Raw genomic sequence first — 21,526 nt, forward strand, 5'->3', positions numbered from 1 at the left:
GATGGAAAAGGTTTAGAGGGATATAGGCCAAACAGAGGCAAATTGGACTAATTCAGTTTAGGAAGCCCGGTCAGCATTGATGAGCTGGGCTGTAGGGCTTGTTTCCATCCTGTATATCTCTGTGACTCTATGGCCGGAAATTTACTGTCCCACTGCCATGGGCAAAAGGCAGACCATGGAAAGGTCTATTGACCTCAGACGGGATTTTATGGTTCTGAAACAAGTGAGGCTGTAAAATCCCGCCCCATAACTCTAAACAGCATCCTGAAGAATATGGTTCTGAAGGCTGTATTCTCACTTCTGAATGGGTCCTGTTGCAAATAATATATCTGGGAGCAATGTGGAGATGATACTGGTCTCCAAGTGCGTGACTGATGCTTTAAAATGTCCACTCCACGGTGCAGTTTGGCTTCCAGAACTTTCTGCAGTTTTGTTTGCTTTCCTCTGAGTCCAGATCCAGGCTTAACCAATCAAACGCAGTGAGCATCAATAGTAAACAGATTCCACAATCAAAAAAAACTAAACAGTGCAGGATGATGTCCCACTCCAGACACTGGAACAGGGTATCTAGACAACACATCAGGCCACACAGGAGTTTCTTCCTCTGTGTACAGAGTTTTAAAATCATGACATTTCTCATCTCTCCGCTGGCTAGATTCTCTATCCTGACAGCAAGGTGAACGAGCAGGGTCATAGAACAATACATCAGTGAAGAGTGCCATTCAGCCCATTGAATCTGTTATTTGAGAATTTTCTCAATATTGAAAGATTGCTAAGCGTTCATAACTAACAAGGCTTTAACCAACCAGATCCTGGGGATGTAGCCACCTCGTTCGGATATAATTGATGACACAAAGGTTTGGACTCATGGAATCGCTACAGTGCAGAAGAGGCCATTCAGCCCTTGAGTGTGCACCGATTCTTTTAGTGTATCTTACCGAGGCCTTCCCCCCTGCACTATCCCTGTATCCCTGCACATTTACTTTGGTCAATCCCACCTAATCTGCACATCTGCACATCTTTCAGGCGGTGGGAGAAAACCCACACAGACACAGGGAGAATGTACAAACTTCACACAGTCGCCCAAGGCCGGAATCAAACCCTGCTTCCAGGCTCCCTGAGGCAGCAGTGCTAACTGCTGTGCCTTCATGCCATTCAATTCTGAGTCACTCTGAATTACTAATCACACAGAGAGAAACTCTGTGTGGTCTGTGTGACCATTGAATGTCCCAATCTGCTTTTCAGCTAATAAAGTACTTTTGAAGTGTAAACATGGTTGTAATTTATGAAACCCCACAAGCACACACAGCAACACGGTGGCACAGTGGCACAGTGGCACTGCTGCTTCACAACGCCAGGAACCCAGTTCGATTCCTGGCTTGGGGTCACTATCTGTGGGGAATCTGCGTATTCTCCCTGTGTCTGTGGCTTTCCTCCGGGTGCTCCAGTTTCCTCCCACAGTCCAAAAGACCTGCTGGTTAGGTGCATTGGTCATGCTAAATTCTCCCTCAGTGCTGGAGTGTGGCAACTGGGGGATTTTCACAGTAACTTCATTGCAGTGTGAATGTGACACTAATAAATAAACACTAATAAATAAACGAACGATAAGGATATAATGGGAAGATAATTTGTTGGTTGAGTGATAAATATTGATCAGATCACCTGTCAAGACCTCTGCATTGAAATGATGCCATGGGATTATTTACCCTCTGCTGGTATCTCATCTTATTAAAAACACTGCTTCTTGAGCAATGACGTACTCCCTCAGTATTTCCACCGGAAGGCCAGCATCAATTTTGTGCTCCCTATGAGCCGAATTGGGCCTTCTGATTCAGGATGCATGTGTGACTCACTGAGCCACTAAACCTCTGACCGACTGCCCACCCCTCACCCACCAACTCCCCGTGATACTTACAGTCTGCGTTCTTAATGGACTGTTTCTTCTGGGATGGCTTTGAGATGACTTTGATGAACTTACTGTGGAAGGTCCCGATCTCTTGGCCATTCCCAAGGAAGAGTTTTAAAACTATCCGGAAGTGTTTCCGTTTGTCGGTATCAGAGATGTACAGAGCTTTCGCACAACCAAACTTTTTCAGGAAACAAATGCGAGAAATTAAAAACTGCAACTTTGAACAGAGAACAGAACAATCCAGAGATTAGCTTGCACCAATCTCTGAAGGAGACGGGATAGATTTATAAAGCTGTTTTTAAAAAACACACATAGAGACACAGAAAACAAAGATGTTTTGCTTAACAGGTTGGTTAAAGGTTCAGCTGAAGTATCTGTGGTCAAATCTGGACACCAGACTGCAGGAAGGATGCCAAGATGTTGGCAAGGGTGCAGAAGACATTCACTTGAATGCTGTCAGGGATGAGGAACTTAAATGACACCGAGAGACTGGAGAGGCTGGGGTTGTTCACCTTAGAGCAGAAAATGTTAAGGAGAGATTTAACAGAGATGTTCAAAACCCCGAAGGAGTATGATAGAGTAACTGAAGAGAAACTGTTTCTAATGGCAAGAGGATGGGTTTATGATCATTGGCAACAGAACCAGGGGAAAATTAGATTTTTTTATAAATGCGGTGAGCTGTGATGATTTGGAAAGTGCTTCCTAGAAGGGTGAGGAAGCAGAGTAAACAGCAACTTGCAAAATGTAATTGTGGGTGGCACAGTGGTTAGCGTTGCTGCCTCAAAACTCCAGGGACCCGGGTTCAATTCCAGGCTTGGGTCACTGTCTGTGTGGAGTTTGCACATTCTCCCCGTGTCTGCGAGGGTTCCTCCGGGTGCTCCAGTTTCCTCCCACAGTCCAAAGATATGTGGGTTAGGTGGATTGGCCATGATCAATTGTCTTGGGGTGCATAGGTTAGAGGGATTGGCAGGGTAAATATGTAAGTATGTGGGACTTTGGGGATAGGGCCTGGGTGGGATTGCTGTCAGTGCAGATTTGATGGGCCTCCTTCTGCACTGTAGGGTTTCTATGATTAAAAACTTGAAAAGCCTGATTTGACTTCTTTATTCATTGAGAAATAGAAGAGACAAAAAAGAAAAGGTTATACAAACAGGTACAGGGTTTTATTCAACCCTGCGTGCCATATCATAGGAAGGACAACAAAGCTTCAGATACCAGGAATGAGAGACAACGGAATGGAAAAATCTGAGATTGTCCCCTTTACAACAGAGCTGATTGAGAGGAGATTTAGCACGGGTCAAATGATGAAGGGTTTTGACAGATTGAACCAAGGAAAAGTGTTTCCACTAGCAGGGAGGGTAACTCAGGATACGAACTTAAAGTGATTGCCAATCGAACTTAACAAGAAGTTATTTTACTCAGTGAGTGGTCTGCGTGAAAGGGTGATAAAGTAGATTCAACTGTAACATTCAAAAGCAATTAGGAAAAAAATACTTGAAAAGGCTTTGGGGGAAAGAGCAGGGGACTGGGATTAATTGGATAGCTCTTTCAAATAGACACTATAGGGCTGCACTGTTCTGTGATCTATGAAGTGAATTCATTCCAAAAAATAACCACTAGAAACCTTCACAGTACCGGCTGAAATTATTTCTTTTAACCTTTATTTCCCCTACATTATATCTCTTGTCCTGATCACTGAACTCCATGGTGCCACTGTAAGTTGGATTGGCCAGAGCTCAGTGATCTTCACAATTGCCAAGCAGCGGGGGCGGTTTAGCAGTTGGTTGAACGGCGAGTTCATGACGTGGAGCAATGCCAACAGTGTTGGTTCAATTCCCATATCAGCTGAGGTTACTCATGAAGGCCCTTCCTTCTCAACCTAGCCTCTTACCTGAGGTGTGATGATCCTCAGGTTAAATCACTACCAGTCAGCTCCCCCCCTCAAAGGGGAGAACTGCTTTTGGGACAATGACAACCTTGTTATTGCAACCAATAGGGTCACTTGACTTCTGCAACAGGACTCCACCTGGTGGCCAGGCTGGGAAGTGACACAACAATAACACATCGATAAGACCACCATCAGACCACAAGCCAACAACTAAATATTCAAAGTGAGCTCGCGACATTTTCAGGTGACCAATTAATCCAAAAGCAAAATATTGCAGCTGCTGGAAATCTGAAATAAAACTAAAAAATGCTGTGAGTACTGGCAGCATCTTTGGAGAAAGAAACAGAGTTAATGGACTGAATTTTCCCATTCCGCTTACCACGGAAATTGTAGCAGGTGAGGGACAAATTATGGAAAGGTCCATTGACCTCAAGCGGGATTTACCATTTTTGGGGCGAATGCAGCCAGTAAATCCCACCCAAGGAGGGTGGCATGGTGGCACAGTGGCTAGTACTGCTGTCTCACAGGGACCCAGGTTTGATAGGCACTTCCCCTAATACAGCACTCCCTCGGTACTGGACAGTACGTGTCAGATTACATTTTATCTTCGCTGGACTTTAGCTGTGCAGGATTTAAGTTCAATGTGAATTCAGCCTGGTGTAGCCTTTTAAATCCCCCCGCAGCTCACAGCTTTCCAGTTCCAAGTGTGGATTTTTAGGTTGGGACTCACCCTCTCACTCAGCAAACCTAAAACTGCCAAACCGGGGCGGCACTTCCAAGATGATAGACAACTTACCAAAAATTATTTTGAATTGTGAAAGGTTTGCAAAGAGCGGACACAGGGAGAATGTTTCCTCTTGTGGGGAAGAACATAACTTGTGGCCATCAATTCCAAGATAAAAAGTTTTTTTTAAGTTTATTTATTAGTCACAAGTAGACTTACATTAACATTGCAATGAAGCTACTGTGAAAATCCCCTAGTCGCCACACCGCCTGTTCAGGTACACTGAGGGAGAATTTAGCATGGTCAATGCACCTAGCCATCACATCTTTCAGACTGTTGGAGGGAACCGGAGCACCTGGAGGAAACCCACACAGACAACATACAAACTTCACAAACGCAGTGACCCAAGCTGGGAATTGAAGCCAGGTCCCTGGCCCTGTGAGGCAGCAGACCTTGCCACCGTGCTGCCCAGATAGTCCAAAAGTGTACAGATTAGGTGGATTAGCGATGCTAAATTGCCCCTTAGTGTCCCAAGATTTGTAGGTTAGGGGAATTAGCAGGGTAAGTGGGTAGGATTATGGGGATTGGGCCTGGGTGGGATGCAGGCTCGATGGGCCAAGTGGCTTCCTTCTGCACTGTAGGGATTATATGGTTCTATAGTCACCAAGAATTCCAACAGAGAATTCAGAAGAAACTTCTTTACCCAGGGAGTGATGAGAATATGAAATTCGCTCCCACAAGGAGTGCTTGAAGTGAATGGTATGGATGCATTCAGGGGAAACTAGAGAACCAGATGAGGGAGAAGCAAATACAGGATTAAGATGGTGGAATGTTGGGAGGAGGCTTGAGAGAAGCATAAACCCCCAGCTTGGACTGGCCAGGCTGAATGGCCTCATTCTGTGCCAGATATCTTATGTAAAGAACACATCCCAATGGGATGCAAAATCATGGCTAATGATTTTAAAATATAACCAGTCTAAAAGCAAACATGTTTCCATTCTTACCTTGAAGTCTGGCTGTTCCTCAAAGTTGATCTTCAATGTAGCTTCCTGATTGTTAGTCATGCTATCCAGGCCCATGTACCCACAGAGGCGACAGTTCGATTCGTTGAGACCACATACTAGAATAAAAATGGTGTCAGTCACTCATGCTGTTCTGTCTGGTCCAGGGCAAGTTAGTCTGAACAAAGGCCTGATCCACTGTACCACAGCTATCCTTCCTCTCCACTGACCCCTACGCCTCTCCCAAGCCTTAACAACATACTGAAAGGAACACAATTGGCCCTGCTTTCTGAGTTTCCTCGGATATTCTGCTATGATCACACCATAACTTGGTTGGAAGTTGTCTGTGCTCCACACTTCCAGCAGGATCACAGCAAAGCAGTGCCCTTCAGAGTTTGAGGCTTCTGGTCAATGAACCAGAAGATTCAGCAAATATCCAACAGTCAAAGGGATCTTAATTATTGCGGTGAGGCCTCATTTGAATGTAATTGGGAAGACATCAGTGAGTGGGTGGGAGGGTTTGAAAAACACATTCGCTGACCGATATCATTCATCAACTATTAAAGTTAGGAGGGGCAGGATAGAGACTTCAATGCTTGTCAACTCTTTATAGCCTCAGGAAAACAGGCTACACAAAGGGTTTTCATCCTGTTTCTTGCACCAATCCTTAAAGGAGTGCTGGTTTGGCTGCTCTGGGTATCACCACGTGGAAATATTGATTGGTGATGTGGGAAGTGTTGGTGTGGTCTCCCTCACTCAGAGTCCGAGTTGCTGTGACAACATGCGCATGCATATTGTAGCCTGCATCATCATAGAATCCTTACAGTGCAGACGAAGCCATTCAGCTCATGGACTCTGCATCGACTCTGTGACACAGTATCCCCCGCCCTATCCCTGTAACTCTACACATTTTCCATGGCTAATCCATCGAACCCACACATCTTGGGACACTAAGGGTTAATTTAGTATGGCCAATCCATTTAACCTACACATCTTTGGAGTGTGGGAGGAAACCAAAGCACCCGGCAGACACGGGGAAAACATGCAGACTCCACGCAGACAGTTACCTGAGGCCGGAATTGAACCTGGGTCCACTGCTGTGAAGCAGCAGTGCTAACCACAGTGCCACTGTGTTATGGAAATGCAGAAGGAGATTTCCCTTGTATCTAACTCACATCTATTCAATAATGACTCAATTTTATAGAGTTTTTTTTAAAAGGATTGAATTCTGTCCCACTGCAAGAAGATTCACCTTGATAATTGAGCATAAATTATTTTTCTTTGTGTTCCTTTTAGGAATGTGCCAGCACTGCGATTGCTGCTGCAGATCGCTAGGATCCCAAGGTACACTCCAGAATTCTCTGTTCAACAGTCCAAGGAATCATTGCCCTTAACACAACAGTAGCATACAGACAGACGCTGCATCCCCTGGGGACATACCTTGCTCTGTTAGGGAATGCACAAATGTGTTAATCTGCCTGTAAAATTCTGCATCTGTGTTGCAGTGATGTAAGTGAGAAGAAGAGTAAACATGAGAGAAAATGAAGGATTAAAATTGTCCATCCTCAAAAAGGAGCTTCTCTGACTTGATGATGCAAATTGTTTCCCTCCCTTCTCTTGGTTATCTCTGTGGTAGGATTCCCCATCGAGAGCAGTCCTGATTTTTTAACAATTCATTCCTGGGATGTGGGCATCACTGGCTGGTCCAGCTTTAATTGCCCATCCCTAAATGTCCTTGAACTGAGGGGTTTGCTAGGACCTACCTTTCAGAGGGCATTTAGGCCAGACTCTAATGCTCTTAAAAAGGGGTTACAGACCAAAACACCATGAAATCGTCTATCCCACCAATGACTGTTTTCCTAAAAGACATTAGTGAACCAGATTACAACAACTGACAATGGTCATCACTAGGCTATTAATTCCAGATTTTTATTGAATTCAAATTTCACCAAGTGCTCTGGTGGGATTTGAACCCAGGTCCTACTGAGCATTAGCCTGGATCTCTGAATTATTAGTCCAGCAGCAACAATACTACTGCACCACCACTTCCCCAGCATTAACTACCTGTCCAAGAAATGTTTTGGTTGGACTGGGATGATTCTGGACCAGGATTTCTTTAAATCCTCAGGTCTGAATTTTAGTGCCCTGTCCACTTAATAGTTCATTCAGACACTGAGGTTAGACAAAACTAACATATTCAGAGACTCTTATCTGAAACAATTAGCATTCAAAATCATTCCACTACCTCCATGTTATGCTTGGCAGAGGGTTGATGATGTTTTGTAGACATTGCTTTGCTTATAGTAGATAACTGAGAAGTGTTGAATGCTTGGGTTGGGAATTCTGTACATTGGCAATAAACAGGAGTAGGCGAACGTGTTGGAAGGCTTGGATCAGATGGCCGTTATGTTTAGATCACTGACAGTTATCTAAAGCTGTCTTTAGACATGACCAAACAGGGACAGACAGGAAAGGCAGCAGGTTTATCAAAAAAAGGACAAAGCAGTGTAATCTGTTCCACGATCAAAAAGTTCAAACCCTGTAACAGATGGTTAGTTTTTAGTCTATTCAATGAAGCAGTTCACAGAGTTTAAACACAATGACATGCATATAGAGGTTCTTCTGTCAAAAAAAGCAATGTTTAAAGCAAAAAAAAGCATGTTGTGCTTTCATTCTTTTGCTGAGAGTGCGTTTCGTCTGGGGAATTATTTTTGGGATTCACAAAGGAACAAGACTGAGGGAAAAAACATCTTTACCCAGAGTGGTTAGGATGCAGTTGTGGTGATTAACCTTGAGGGAAGCTATTTAAACACCCCAGGGAGAGTGGAACACAGGGTGAAATGCAGTGGAGTGGGAGGAGACTCATGTGGAGCATAAACCTGGTGTTGTCAGACTTCTTACTGAGCATAAACACTAGCATAGCCTCAGTGGGCTGAATGGCCTGGCACAGTGTTTGAGTTTTATATAAAACACTTCCCTTGTTTTAGGCAGTCAAGCGTAGCTATCAAACAATCCAAGATCAAATGAACCAACTGCAGAGTGAAACTGGTCTAAAAGGAGGACACTAATGGGCAGTGACTACTTCCAAATAGCATTTCCATTCTGGCATACCTTCTATCCAGTGTCAAATGCCCAATTTGATTCCACATTATGGCCACCAGGGTACTGTGCTCCCTAGCATCTGGCTTAAGGCTGGTCCAAATTCATTTCCCATCCAACCCTTGCAGACAAACAACTAAGGAATTCTTCACCTTATCGACCTGAACCAGGACCAAGAGATGAAAGTTCAATGTACAAGTCCACTCCAAGTTTTCCAAATATTACTTCCTCATAAACACTTTTACAAATTGTAATTCTCTGTCTCGTTCTTGCAAATTCAACCTCTCTCCAGCTGACTCATCCTGAGAGACATGGGAGTGACTCAACAGTTTGGAAATTAGAAATTTCTGAGGGAAGGGGAGGATGGGTGGAAGGGAATGTTTCAGAGGAAGTTTTCCCTCCAAATTGACCTAATTTCTTTCTCCTCTGCTTTTTGCCTCACTCAAATGATTATGTGGCTGCTGGCGGGGGGAGATGACTGTCAAAGAGCTGGCATAATGGGGCAGAATGGCCTCCTTCAATGCTGTAAGTTACAATGAGATGCTAATCATTGATACCTCTGACATCACGCTTACATGTGCCAGGGCTGATGGACCAGATGGTCCGTTCAATCTGTCACTTTGAACCACAATGAGCTTTGTCCCCCGAGTCAATCCCCACCTGATTGTGTTTAAGTTCACTCATTGGATGTTAGCATCTTTGGTAAGCCCAACATTTTCTGTCTGTGCCTCATTAACCTCGAGAAGGTGGTAGGGGCCATTCTTCCTGAATACAGCTGAGTGTTTTGCCAGACCATTTCAGAGGGTAGCTAAGGCCTGTAACTTCTTCAGTCACAGTCTCCATCAGATTGCCACTCTGACTGAACTCCAAGTGGAGGGGGAGGGGGGCAGGAGCAGTTTGGAGGGTCAGTGTGGAATGGGGGATGTTAGACCGAAAGGGGTAGGAGGAGGTCAGGGCAGAGAAGGGGTCAGAACAGAGGGATGTCTGAGTGGAGAGAGGTGCCTGAATGGAGAGGGGAGTCAGAGTGGGGGAGGAGGTCAGAGTGGGGGAGTGGGATGAGAGCAGAGAGAGGGATTGGATCAGGAGGGGGATTTAGGTCAGAGTAGGGGTACTGCAATGGGTCCCCTAAAGTGGAGGGGAGTGGGGCGTGATGTGTGTAGGGGATTGCTGATGACACCAAGATTGGGGGAAAGGCAAATTGTGCGGAGGGTGTGGAGAGTCTGCAGAAGGATCTAGATAGGCTGGGCGAATGGGCCAGGAAATGGCAAATGGAATTTAATGTTGGCAAGTGTGAGGTGGTCCACTTTGGTAGGAAGAATGGTAGGAAGGACTATTACTTACATGGCGAAAAACTGCAGCAGGCGACGGTGCAGAGGGACCTCGGGGTCCTTGTGCATGAGTCGCAAAAACCCAGCCTGCAGGTGCAGCAGGTGGTCAGGAAGGCGAATGGGATGCTGGCCTTCATAGCGAGGGGGATTGAATATAAAAGTAGGGAGGTCTTGCTGCAGCTGTATAGGGCATTGGTGAGGCCGCAGCTGGAGTACTGTGTGCAGTTTTGGGCGCCGCACCTGCGCAAGGATATTTTGGCCCTGGAGGGAGTGCAGAGGAGGTTTACTAGGCTGATACCGGAGTTGAGGGGGTTGAGCTATGAGGAGAGGCTGAATAAACTAGGCTTGTACTCGTTAGAGTTTAGAAGAATGAGGGGAGATCTCATTGAGACGTATAAGATGATGAATGGGATGGATAGGATAGAGGTGGAAAGACTCTTCCCGCTCAAAAAAGACAGTAGGACTAGGGGGCACAGCCTCAAGATAAAGGGGAGGCGGTTTAGAACGGAGTTGAGGAGGAACTTCTTCACTCAAAGGGTGGTGAATCTCTGGAATTCTCTGCCCGTTGAAGTGGTGGAGGCTGCCTCGCTAAATATTTTTAAGAAGCGGGTTGATGGGTTTTTGATAAGAGAGGGGATTAAGGGTTATGGGGAGAGGGCGGGAAAGTGGAACTGAGCCACGACAGATCAGCCATGATCTTATTGAATGGCGGGGCAGGCTCGAAGGGCCAGATGGCCTACTCCTGCTCCTATTTCTTATGTTCTTATGTTCTTATGTTCTTATATCCCATACAAGGCTGGGTCTGGGTGTTTAGATAGTAACTCTGGAGTTGGGAATTACTTTCATTCCTTCTAACTCATTCAGAATAACTATCGGGGTAACACTGGCAGAACAATCCAAACGAATTAAATCACTTCTGTCAGACATTTCCCAGCCCAATGCAATACTCCAGAGGAAGTTAGCACTTCTGAGCAATTGCCAGGTAAACCCTCATGTGGGAACTTCCGTGAGGAATTCCCCAGCATTGCGAACTCAGAAGTTATGGGCCCGAGAGTCAACCATAGTGCTTTGGATTAAGAGCCACATGTAAACCAGACTGGGTAAGGACAGCAGATTTCCTTCCCCAGAATCAGTCAGCTTTTTATGAGAATTCAGCAGATTTATGGTCATCAATACCCATCCTAGCTTTTTATTCCAGATTCATTTAATTATCTGAATTGAAATTCCCCAGATGCTATGTTAGGATTTGAACTTACAGCTCTGGATTACTAGTCCTTTTTTTATTCATTTCTAGGTCATGAGTGTCGCTGGCTGGCCAGCATTTATTACCCATTCCTAGTTTCCCAAGGGCAGCTGAGAATCAACCACATTGCTGTGGCTCTGGAGTTGTACACAGGCTAGAACAGCCAAGGATGGCAGATTTCCTTCCCTAAAGGGCATTAGTGAACCAGATGGGTTTTTCCGACAATCGACAATGGTTTCATAGTCATCTGTAGACTCTTAATTCCAGGTTTTCTTTTTAAATTCAAATTCCACCACCTGCCATGGCAGTATTCGAACCTGAGTCACCAGAACATCAGCTGAGTTTCTGGATTAATAGTCCAGCGATAATACCACCCCCAGCCTCCAGTAACGTAACTCTGTCTGTCAGTCTTGCTAATGTCTGTAGCTCCTGAGTAACAGATCCTATTCAAACACCATTGGTAAGTAAATACACTGGGTAATGTTAAGACTGCCTTACATTTCAGTTGCTCATGTTTCATTCTCCATCCTGGACCCGAAAGATACACAGATGGTGGAGGACAGAAAAACCTAAATAAAGAGAAACTTCTATCAGTCACGTGAATATACTGATGTTGGCTGGAGTTGAATGAACTTTTCTCTCTCACACATTGGTTATAATAATCAGACTTTATCTCCTATCTACACTGGTCCTGAGAATATCTTTCGGTAATGCTTTATTAGGGGAAACTTTCATATTACACAGTGGCACAGTGGTTAGCACTGCTGCCTCACAGCGTCAGGGACGCGGGTTCAATTCCAGCCTTGGCTGACTATCTGTGTGGCATTGCATTTTCTTCCTGTGTCTGCATGGGTTTCCTCTGCGTGCTCTGGTTTCCTCTCACGCTCCAAAGATGCACAGGTTAGATGGATTGGCCATGTTACGTTGCCCCTTATTGTCCAAAGATATGTAGGATGGATTGGCCATGGGAAATGTGTGGGGTTAGGAGGATAGGACTGGGTAGACAGCCTGGGTACCCTGTCAGAGTTGGTGCAGACTTGATGGGCCAAATGGCCTCATCTGCAGTGTGAGGATTCAATGGAAGCATTCACACCATGAACCATTGCAACAATGACAACCTATTCTACACTGCAGCTGTAGAAAGTGCACATCTCTGTGAAGTAAGAAGTAAATGAAATACTTCAAAGGAGTTTAAGAAATATGCTGATATAATTGTTTTAGATTTCAAATCCAAAGCCATGCTCTCTTACCTCTTTTCATTCCCATATGATTTCTGAGCAACCTTAGCATGCAGGATCAACACAGTCTGGTCAGGGCGTTGCTGGAGGTATTTTCGAAAAGTGTCACGGGTCACACTGGGCTGATCTGACCCAGACCTACAGAGGGACAGAATGGCACCGTGATAGGTAGTGTTTGATACCATAGAACGCTATGCTCGCTAACTAATTGTCAATGACAGAAATGTCAAATCATTTCCCGTTGGATCCCTTGGTCTCAGGAATGCTCCAAGCAAGCAGGAAGGACATGTGCAGACCGGAACTTAGATCCTAAGAAGAAAAGAAATAAAATGACCAATTGAACTAACAGTCCCTTCGCATTAGAAGAGCGTTTCACTCATTGTTAGCCAAGATAAATCTCTAATTCTCTAATAGCATTTCCATTGCTTTCTCATCCTGGCAATAAGTACAGATGGCACGGAGAGCCCTTGGAGGGTAGAGGACGGGAGTTGGGTGGCGGGGGGGAAGCTATACTACAGCACTGCAGGTAGTAATACAGCACAAATGTACAACAGAATAAAATGTCTGCAGAATCAAACGGCATGGTAAAATCCAGGCAAGGACAGAGAGCAGAATGCATCGGAAGGGAATCACTGGTATCAGGCCTAATGCAAACATCTTTCTGTACTTAACTTAGATGCAGACTCAGCACCTGCACTTAAAGTCCTGTAAATCCCAAAATAACACAAAAGGGCTCTTGTAACTGATCCATAGTCCACATTTCCTGCCCTTTGTACTAAGAAATATGGCCATTCTTTGGGGACAGAGGTCAAATAATTCAGTCTGCTTTTTTTCATTGTGAATGTATATTATTTTTAAGCCTCTGTGAAGGACCTAGTGATGTGTAGGCAGTATAAGCTTTAAGTTTAAGTTTTAAATTTATTTATTAATATCACAAGTAGGCCTACACTGAAGTTACTATGAAAATCCCTGTCTCACCACACTCCAGCACCTGTTTGCATACACAGAGAGAATTTAGCATGGCCAATGCACCTAGCCAGCGTGTCTTTTGGAATGTGGGAGAAAACCAGAGTACATAGAGGAAACCTACAGAGACACAGGGAGAACTTATAACCTCCACACAAACAGTGACCCATGCTGGGAACTGAACCTGGGTCCCTGGTGCTGTGAGGCAGCAGTGCTAACCACTGTGCCACCATGCCACCCGTCAGTCTGATGCGTGTGGTTCACTCCCCAAGGAGTAGGACATGCTGTTAATGTTCCTCGTTTCCTATGAGATAACGTCAGTCATTGCTCATGAGACCACTTTCAATCCAGTTAAATGAAACGTAAGCAATGCATTAGAGCTCTTATAAAGAAAATTTTTCCAAATTAAAACGCATGCCTGTGCAAGGAGCCTAGCTCCATCTGTCAGATCTCAGCTAAGTGTCACTGACTATCAACTGGATGAAGATCAAATCCTATTATAGTAACCTGTCCCATAGCCTCAACATGACTGCATTCTTGACATTAATCCAAGGAGGCTGTGATCAATGGACAGGGTGTTGTTGTCAGCTCCTCTTGATTGTCAGCCTGACCTGCTTTAAACAGATTGCTTTGTTAAAATCAAATCATAGCACCACAGATTGTGACAACACGGGAGGAGGCCATTCAGCCCATCGTGACAGTGCCAGCTTTTTGAAAGATCTATCCAATTAATTTCATCCCTCAGTTCTTTTCCCGCAAACATGCCAACATTTTTCCTTTGCAAATGTTTATCTAAAACCCTTATGAAAGTTACTATTCAATCTGCTTCCAGTGCCCTGTCAGGCAGCACATCCCATGTGGTAACAATTTGCTGCATAAGGACTTTGATTACAAGGCCCATCCACCGCAGAACTGAAATGAAAAGGTTTTTTTAAAAACACAATTAAGAGATTTATGTACAAAGTTGGGATTCAAGCCTAAAAGTTTGTTCTGCTTAATTTACTGGAGGTCAGTTAAGTCACACTGTGCAGTTTCAAAGCTGTTTGTGGCTTTGTGAATGGTCCAAAGAGCCAAGCTTCATGCTTGAACCTTGCCAGTCAGTGTTAATAGATTCTTCAACAATAGGGAAGAGTTTAACTTTATCACTGAATCTGGTACTGACACACATACAGCTTCTCGCTGAAGGAGATTGTTGGATAGTATCAGGAATGGAAACTGAAGATGATTGGGAATGGGGTATACATCAGCAGTCGGAATGGATAGTGGCTTCTCATTGTTTTATTTTAACTCTGGATGGAGGCAACACTGGGCAAAGCATTTCCCTTCCACCTGAGATGTCCACATAAACAGTGAAAGGAATGACTTGTATTTCTGTAGCGCCTTCATGACCACAGGATGTTCCAAAGTATTTTATAATCACTGACATACTTTTTAAATATAGTCGCGGTTGAAATTTAGGAAATGGGCACCCAATTTGGCCACAGCAAACTCCCACGCAGCAACATGAATGGGAGGATTAATCTGTTTGGCTGAGGGATAAATATTAGCCAGGACACTAGAGAGAACTCACCAGCTCTGCTTCAGGATAATGCCATTTCTTCAGCTGAAATGACAGACGGGGGCTGGAGCTTTACCATCCTAACCACCACTGGAATCGGAGTGAGCAAGGGGTGGACCATGGAAAGATCCCTTGACCTCTGGCCGAATTTTATGGTTCTACCATAGAACCATAGAAAATTACAACTCAGAAACAGGCCTTTTGGCCCCTTCTTGACTGTGCCGAACCATTTTTTGCCTAGTCCCACTGACCTGCACTTGGACCATATCCCTCTACACCCCTTTCATCCATGACCTGTCCAAGTTTTTCTTAAATGCTAAAAGTGACCCCACATTTACCACTTTATCCGGCAGCTCATTCCACACTCCCACCACTCTCTGTGTGAAGAATCCCCCCCCTAATATTCCCTTTATACTTTTCTCCTTTCACCCTTAACCCATGCCCACTGGTTTTTTTCTCCTCTAGCCTCAGTGGAAAAAGCCTACCTGCATTCACTCTATCTATACCAATCAAAATCTTATACACCTCTATCAAATCTCCCCTCATTCTTCTATGCTCCAGGGAATAAAGTCCTAACCTATTCAATCTCTCTCTGTAACTCAGCTTCTCAAGTCCCGGCAACATCCTGTGAACCTTCTCTGTAGTCTTTCAACCTTATTTACATCCTTCCCGTAACTAAGTGACCAAAACTGTACACAATACTCTTAATTCAGCCTCACCAATGCCTTATACAACCTTACCATAACATTCCAACTTTTATACTCTATACTCCAGTTTTGGGATAAGCGAGGCTGTAAAATCCACTTGGGGTCTCAGGTCAACACCTCATTTAGGGTTTGACATCTCTGTCAGTGCTATACTCCCTCAGCACTGTAATCAAATGTCAGCCTGGATTTTGTGCTCAAGTCACTGCAGTGGGACTTGAACCCAAAACCTTCCAATTCAAGTGGCAAGAGAGCCACTAACTGATTCTGAGGTCATTCATGACTTCTCAACCTTGTTCCTTGCCTGAGGTGCGGTGATCCTCAGGTTAAATCACTACCAATCAAAGGGGAGAGCAGCCTATGGTCATCTGGAATTATGGTGACTTTACCTTCCCTTGTACTAACTAATGTAAATAACAAAAGCAATGGGTAGACATCAAAAATGAGGCTGGCAATCAGGAAAGAAAATGGACAATGATTGGGAAAGGATAGAGCTGAAAAGTGGAAATATACATTGATTGGGAATAATCAGAGATAAAGGATGGGAATGGATTGCAGTGGGAAGACACAGTAATCAGCTAGCTATTGCACACACTAACCAAAGCTGTGCTAACTCACCCTGTGGTAACTTCACTGGCCTGCATTGCTGGCTGAACTTAGAGAACTCATTGTGAGCAATGGCTGAACCTTGAACCTTCATCATCTGTCAGACATCTAGCACATGGGAGAGGGGAGCACGCTTCAGTGAGTCACCAAATTAATATGAAGACAGACTATATAAATATGATACTAAAATACAGACTGAAATTAATAACTTAGACATGGTTCATGTTGGCTGCTTCAATACCAAAGGACAAAAACCCAGTAAGTGTGGGTTTTATGTCTGTACAGTGGGCGCCAGATTATTTGAAACTGTTTAAGAATTATTTATACTGCGTCCCGAACTTCAAAATTGCAGCAGTGTTATCACAGTGAGTCATTCCTGAAATAAACTGCATTTGGGGTTTCAGATGATTTAGTCTGTTTTACGATCCTGATCTGAGGCGGTGACTCTCAGCGTCAGCAATGGACCCTGCAGGGCTGATCAGAAGATAGCCTCAAGCACCTCGGCTGAATGCTGACACTATATGCATGAACATACTATTCACAGCCTGTCCCAATCATTCCAGTCTCTGTTTTGTTAATTGTTTGATGGACCTACAACTTTTGGAGAACAGGGTGTTCATTCAACTTTAGCCTCTCGAGCATCCCCAGATTCCCTTTGTCCCACCACTGGCACCTGTACTCTTAGCTGCTTGTGCACTTAACTCTGGAATTCCCTATCTAAATCTCCCCACCTCTCTCTATCTCCTTTAAGATCCTGCTTTAAATAGGCTTTTGGTCAATGTTCCTAATATCTCCTTCTTTGACTCCAGAACTTTGTTGCATCTGACTACATCCATGCAAAGCTACTTAGAGTACTTCCTTCATTAAAGGTGCTATAGAATTAACCAATGACCAATTTTTGTTTCTCAGTCAGCCTCACAAAGTCATTCATTTACACTTGCTAGAAGCTACATATATTCAAATACGGGGACCTATCCCCTCGGGGCAAAGGCAACACTTTCCAGCATTGCATTTTTTATTGAATGGGATACATTCAATAGTGTCCTATTGTCCTAGTGTCCAGTAGTATCTTCAGCTACTTCCTCAGTGATCTTCCTTTCATCATAAGGCCAGAAGTGGGATGTTCAACGATGATTGCACAATGTTCAGCAATATTCACAATTCCTTAGATTCACAACCTTGGTGGCTAATTCAACTCTGAGATGAGACATGGGCCATGGTGTGCCCAATATTTAATCCATTGAATCCTCCTGCATCTCCACAAATCACCTTGCAATGTTTTTCTGCATTAAAGACATTACGTGATCTAAGTTACTGCCAGTTGTCCTGAGATGTTGTTGGCCAATATGATGAATAATACAATGAAACTCATTCTACTGGCTGCAGGGGCAGTAACTAGAGGGCAATACAGGCTTGGCAATAGAACTGAGGTGAAATGAAGAGGGTTTTAATTTTACTCAGTACATTATTATAATTAGTGGAAGTAGCTTTTGAAAAGGAATTGAATAAACAGGTAAGTGGGAGAAAATTGCAGGGTCATGGGGAAGGAACAAGGGGAGTGAGATTGTTTGGAACATTCTTTCCAAGTGCTAACACAGGCATGATGGAGTGAATGGAATGTGCTTTAAGAATGTCTGATTGCTAATGTAGACAATTCTCAGTTGGCATTCCCATTCTAACTCAGACAGCAATATCATTAAAATAATGTTTATTCAATTTAAGTTCCTGATTTATCACATATCAGCACCTCCTGATGTATTCAATGCTTCACATATCATCACCAAATATCTTTTTATCGTTCATATATTTTCTTCTTGGCATGTCATGATGACATAAGTATATGTGAGACTTTAAAATGCCTTCATTTGATTTCCAAATTAGATTTACGTGAGGCACTGTTTCAAAGTGCTTTGTTTATTTAATAAACGTCAGGCCCAGCTCAATACCTCAAGTGAATTAACGCAGGTTTAATCTATCGAACTGTCTTAAGAACTAATTTAAATGGTGAAACACAGATACCTTCAGGCAGTTTACAAACCATCAATTCATATTTTATGGCCAGGATTTACCTCTGCTTCTAAGCTTTGCCAACCTATAATTTCACACCCATTAAAAGGAGCGAGTGGAAAATCACAGGCTGGCAAGCTCAGGAGTGGATCTGCACAAAAGGATCCTGAATTACAGTGATGGTCTTGACCTCACTCCATTGCAGCCAAATCTCACAAAGACCCAGCGGGAGTAAGGCAGTGGAGAAATCTGTCTCCAACAGCAGAGGACTATGATTTGCACCAAGGGATTTGGAATTAAAGAGTTAAGAGGCAAAGGTTTTTATGTGAGCGGGAGCAGAAGGAGTTACCTGCCATTCAATTGCAACTCAGTGATTGCATTGTTGCGTCAAAGTGGGTGGTCTGTGGATTCAAGCCCTGCTCTAGAGAATTGAGCACAAGATCTAGCCTGACCTTCCAAATGCATTAATGAGGGAGTACTTCGCTTTCAGAGATGCCATCCTTGTTAAATTGAGGCTCAGTCATTTCTTTCAGGTGGATGTCAAAAGTTAGCTCTGCTGCCTCACAGCGCCAGGGACCTGGGTTCGATTCCCAGCTTGCGTCACTGTCTGTGCAGAGTCTGCACTTTCTCCCTATGTCTGCATGGGTTTCCTCTGGGTGCTCCAGTTTCCTCCCACAGTCTGTAAAATATGCAGGTTAGGTGCATTGACCACGCTAAATTCTTCCTCAGTGTACCTGAACAGATGCCAGAGTTTGGCGACTAGGGGGTTTTCACAGTAACTTCATGGCAGTGTTAATGTAAGCCCACTTGTGTCACTAATAAATAAACTTAAAAGCTTTAAAAAAATTCCCATGGCATTTTTGAAGCAGAGCAGGGGAAGTGCAGGTGAATATTTACCCCTCAATCAATAGCTAAAAGTGATGATCTGGCCATTTATCACATTGCTGTCTATAGGAAAGAATGATGTGGAGATGCCGGCGTTGGACTGGGGTCAACACAGTAAGACATCTCACAACACCAGGTTAAAGTCCAACAGGTTTCTTTGGTGGCAAAAGCCACAGGCTTTCAGATTCACTCACCTGTCAAAGGGGTAGCGCTCTGAAAGCTAGTGACTTTTGCTACCAAATAAACCTGTTGGACTTTAACCTGGTGTTGTGAGACTTCTTACTGTAGGAAACAAAGCAGTCACCACATTTCCCACAACACATCAGTGGCTACATTTCAAATGAGCCTTTTTGGTTGTTAATTGTATCAAGATCATGAAAGATAAAAGCCAGAATTTTCCAGCTAATCACGACACACCACAGCTGCAAATAAGGATGGAGGATTTGGCGCTCAGCCAAATCTCAGTTCACTGCAGCGGGACCAGAGAATCCCGGCGGTGTGAACAGCCGGAATATCCCACCTGCTGTATCAACACAAGTTTCTCATTTTTCATTTTGATTACCATAAGAGTGAGTTGTCCTCTGATGGCAATGCTCACAGAATGTGCTCTTCCATTAGGAAGTTCCACTGTCGTAATATCAGTTCCTCCAGGTGAACTGACCTGGTTGGCTGGAGGTGGGCACTTAGCTTAATGGGATTTGGGAAAGACGTCGGTGTAATTGTGCTTTGGGAATGGGGGAGAGTTACTGGGATCATGAGCAGTGGGAAGAGAAGCACTGAGAATTTTTGGGATTACTGGTACTTGAAGAACATTTGGAAGCAGGAATAGGGATGGCGAGGTGGTGGAACTTGAGTGAAGAGGGATGCGCAGAATGGAATACTGGCAATTCAGGTCAGTGGATACATCTCTGTTGAATAAGTTTTTGAAGTGAAAAAGCAGCAGGAAAGAGGGAAAGTGAGATGGTGAGGGATGGTATCCAACAACAGAAAATGTGACAATGAGGAACAGGTTTATAAAATGTGTGGGAAGCTGATCTGGAAAACTACTGCAGGGAATCACTGTTTCAAAAACATCTGGGAGCACAGCTGGAGAAATCAATCAGGTATGAACCTCAAACAGCACAAAGTGCAGATTCAGCAGAACGACACAGGAGCTTGAAGGATTAAGACCATGTAAACTTGACTTATATTCCCTGGAGTTTAGGATGGCTGGGTAATCTAATCAAGGAATTAAAAGTGACAAAAGAATTTGATGGGATTGATGCAAAGGAATTGGTGAATCACAAGACCTGGTTCTGGGAACTAAACATAAGAAATAGGAGCAGGAGTAGGCCATCTAGCCCTTCGAGCCTGCCCCGCCATTCAATAAGATCATGGCTGATCTGAAGTGGATCAGTTCCACTTTCCCGCTTTCTCCCCATAACCCTTAATTCCCCTGTCTATCAGAAACCTATCCTGGTCCTATCTGTATCATTGTTCATTGTTGGTGTGGTCAGGATTGTTGGTATTTCATGAAAATGTCTAGAGGTTGAGAGGCGACCTGATAGAAGTCAAAAAATTATGAGGGACATGGTCAGAGTGGATAGTCAGAAGGGTGGAAGAGTCAGTTACTAGGGGACATAGGTTTAAAGTGCCAGGGGCAAGGTTTAAAGGAGATATACGAGGCAAATTTTTTACACAGAGGGTGGTGGATGCCTGGAACCCGCTGCCGGGGGAGATAGTGGAAGCAGATACGATAGAGGCTTTTAAGGGGCATTTAGACAAATACATGAATAGGATGGGAATAGGAGGATATGGTCCCCGGAAGGGGAGGGGATTTTCGTTCAGTCGGGCAGCATGGTCAGTGCAGGCTTGGAGGGCCGAAAGTCCTGTTGTATGCTGTAGTTTTCTTTGACCTTTATTCTTTTGTTTGTATGATTAAATTTAAACCTTTTACTGCTAATCCATTACTATGTTGGTATCCAAGATGCTGTCATACAGGGAAATTGCTTCTTTCTAGATTCTACCTTACAATCTATAATCACATGACTCTTTACATCATACCGAGGGCGGTACTGTTCTCCAGTCTCACATTAACCCGTCCTCTACCACAGAATCATGGATCCTACAATGCAGAAGGAGGCCATTCGGCCCATCGAGTCTGCACGGACCACAATCCCACGCAGGCCATATCCCCATTACCCCCATGTATTTATGGGCTAGTCCCCCTGACACTGCAAGGCAATTTAACATGGCCAATTTACCTAACCTGCACATCTTTGGGCTGACCAAACGCGTGGAATGTGGATAACTCTAGTAAAGCAGTGGTTAATGCCGATCCCCCTTTATCCTGAAGGCATCAAGTGTCAACAATATAGTGTGTGCTTGGTG

General features: G+C 44.1%; 1 protein-coding gene across 1 annotated transcript in view; it reads right to left on the reverse strand.

Annotated features, from left to right (window-relative positions):
* Positions 1-21,526, reverse strand: part of rbpjl (recombination signal binding protein for immunoglobulin kappa J region-like) — a 53,106-nt gene that overhangs the window by 23,794 nt on the left and 7,786 nt on the right. Inside the window, exons 4-7 of the mRNA XM_080205212.1 lie at positions 12,443-12,568; positions 11,691-11,761; positions 5,526-5,641; positions 1,916-2,087 (exon numbers count right to left, since the gene is read on the reverse strand). Coding sequence (XP_080061338.1) covers positions 1,916-2,087; positions 5,526-5,641; positions 11,691-11,761; positions 12,443-12,568 — 485 coding nt within the window. The remainder of the gene's footprint in view (positions 1-1,915; positions 2,088-5,525; positions 5,642-11,690; positions 11,762-12,442; positions 12,569-21,526) is intronic.

This window comes from Carcharhinus amblyrhynchos, chromosome 16 (assembly GCF_965287045.1).
Source record: "Carcharhinus amblyrhynchos chromosome 16, sCarAmb.v2.hapA, whole genome shotgun sequence".
Classification (NCBI taxonomy): domain Eukaryota; kingdom Metazoa; phylum Chordata; class Chondrichthyes; order Carcharhiniformes; family Carcharhinidae; genus Carcharhinus; species Carcharhinus amblyrhynchos.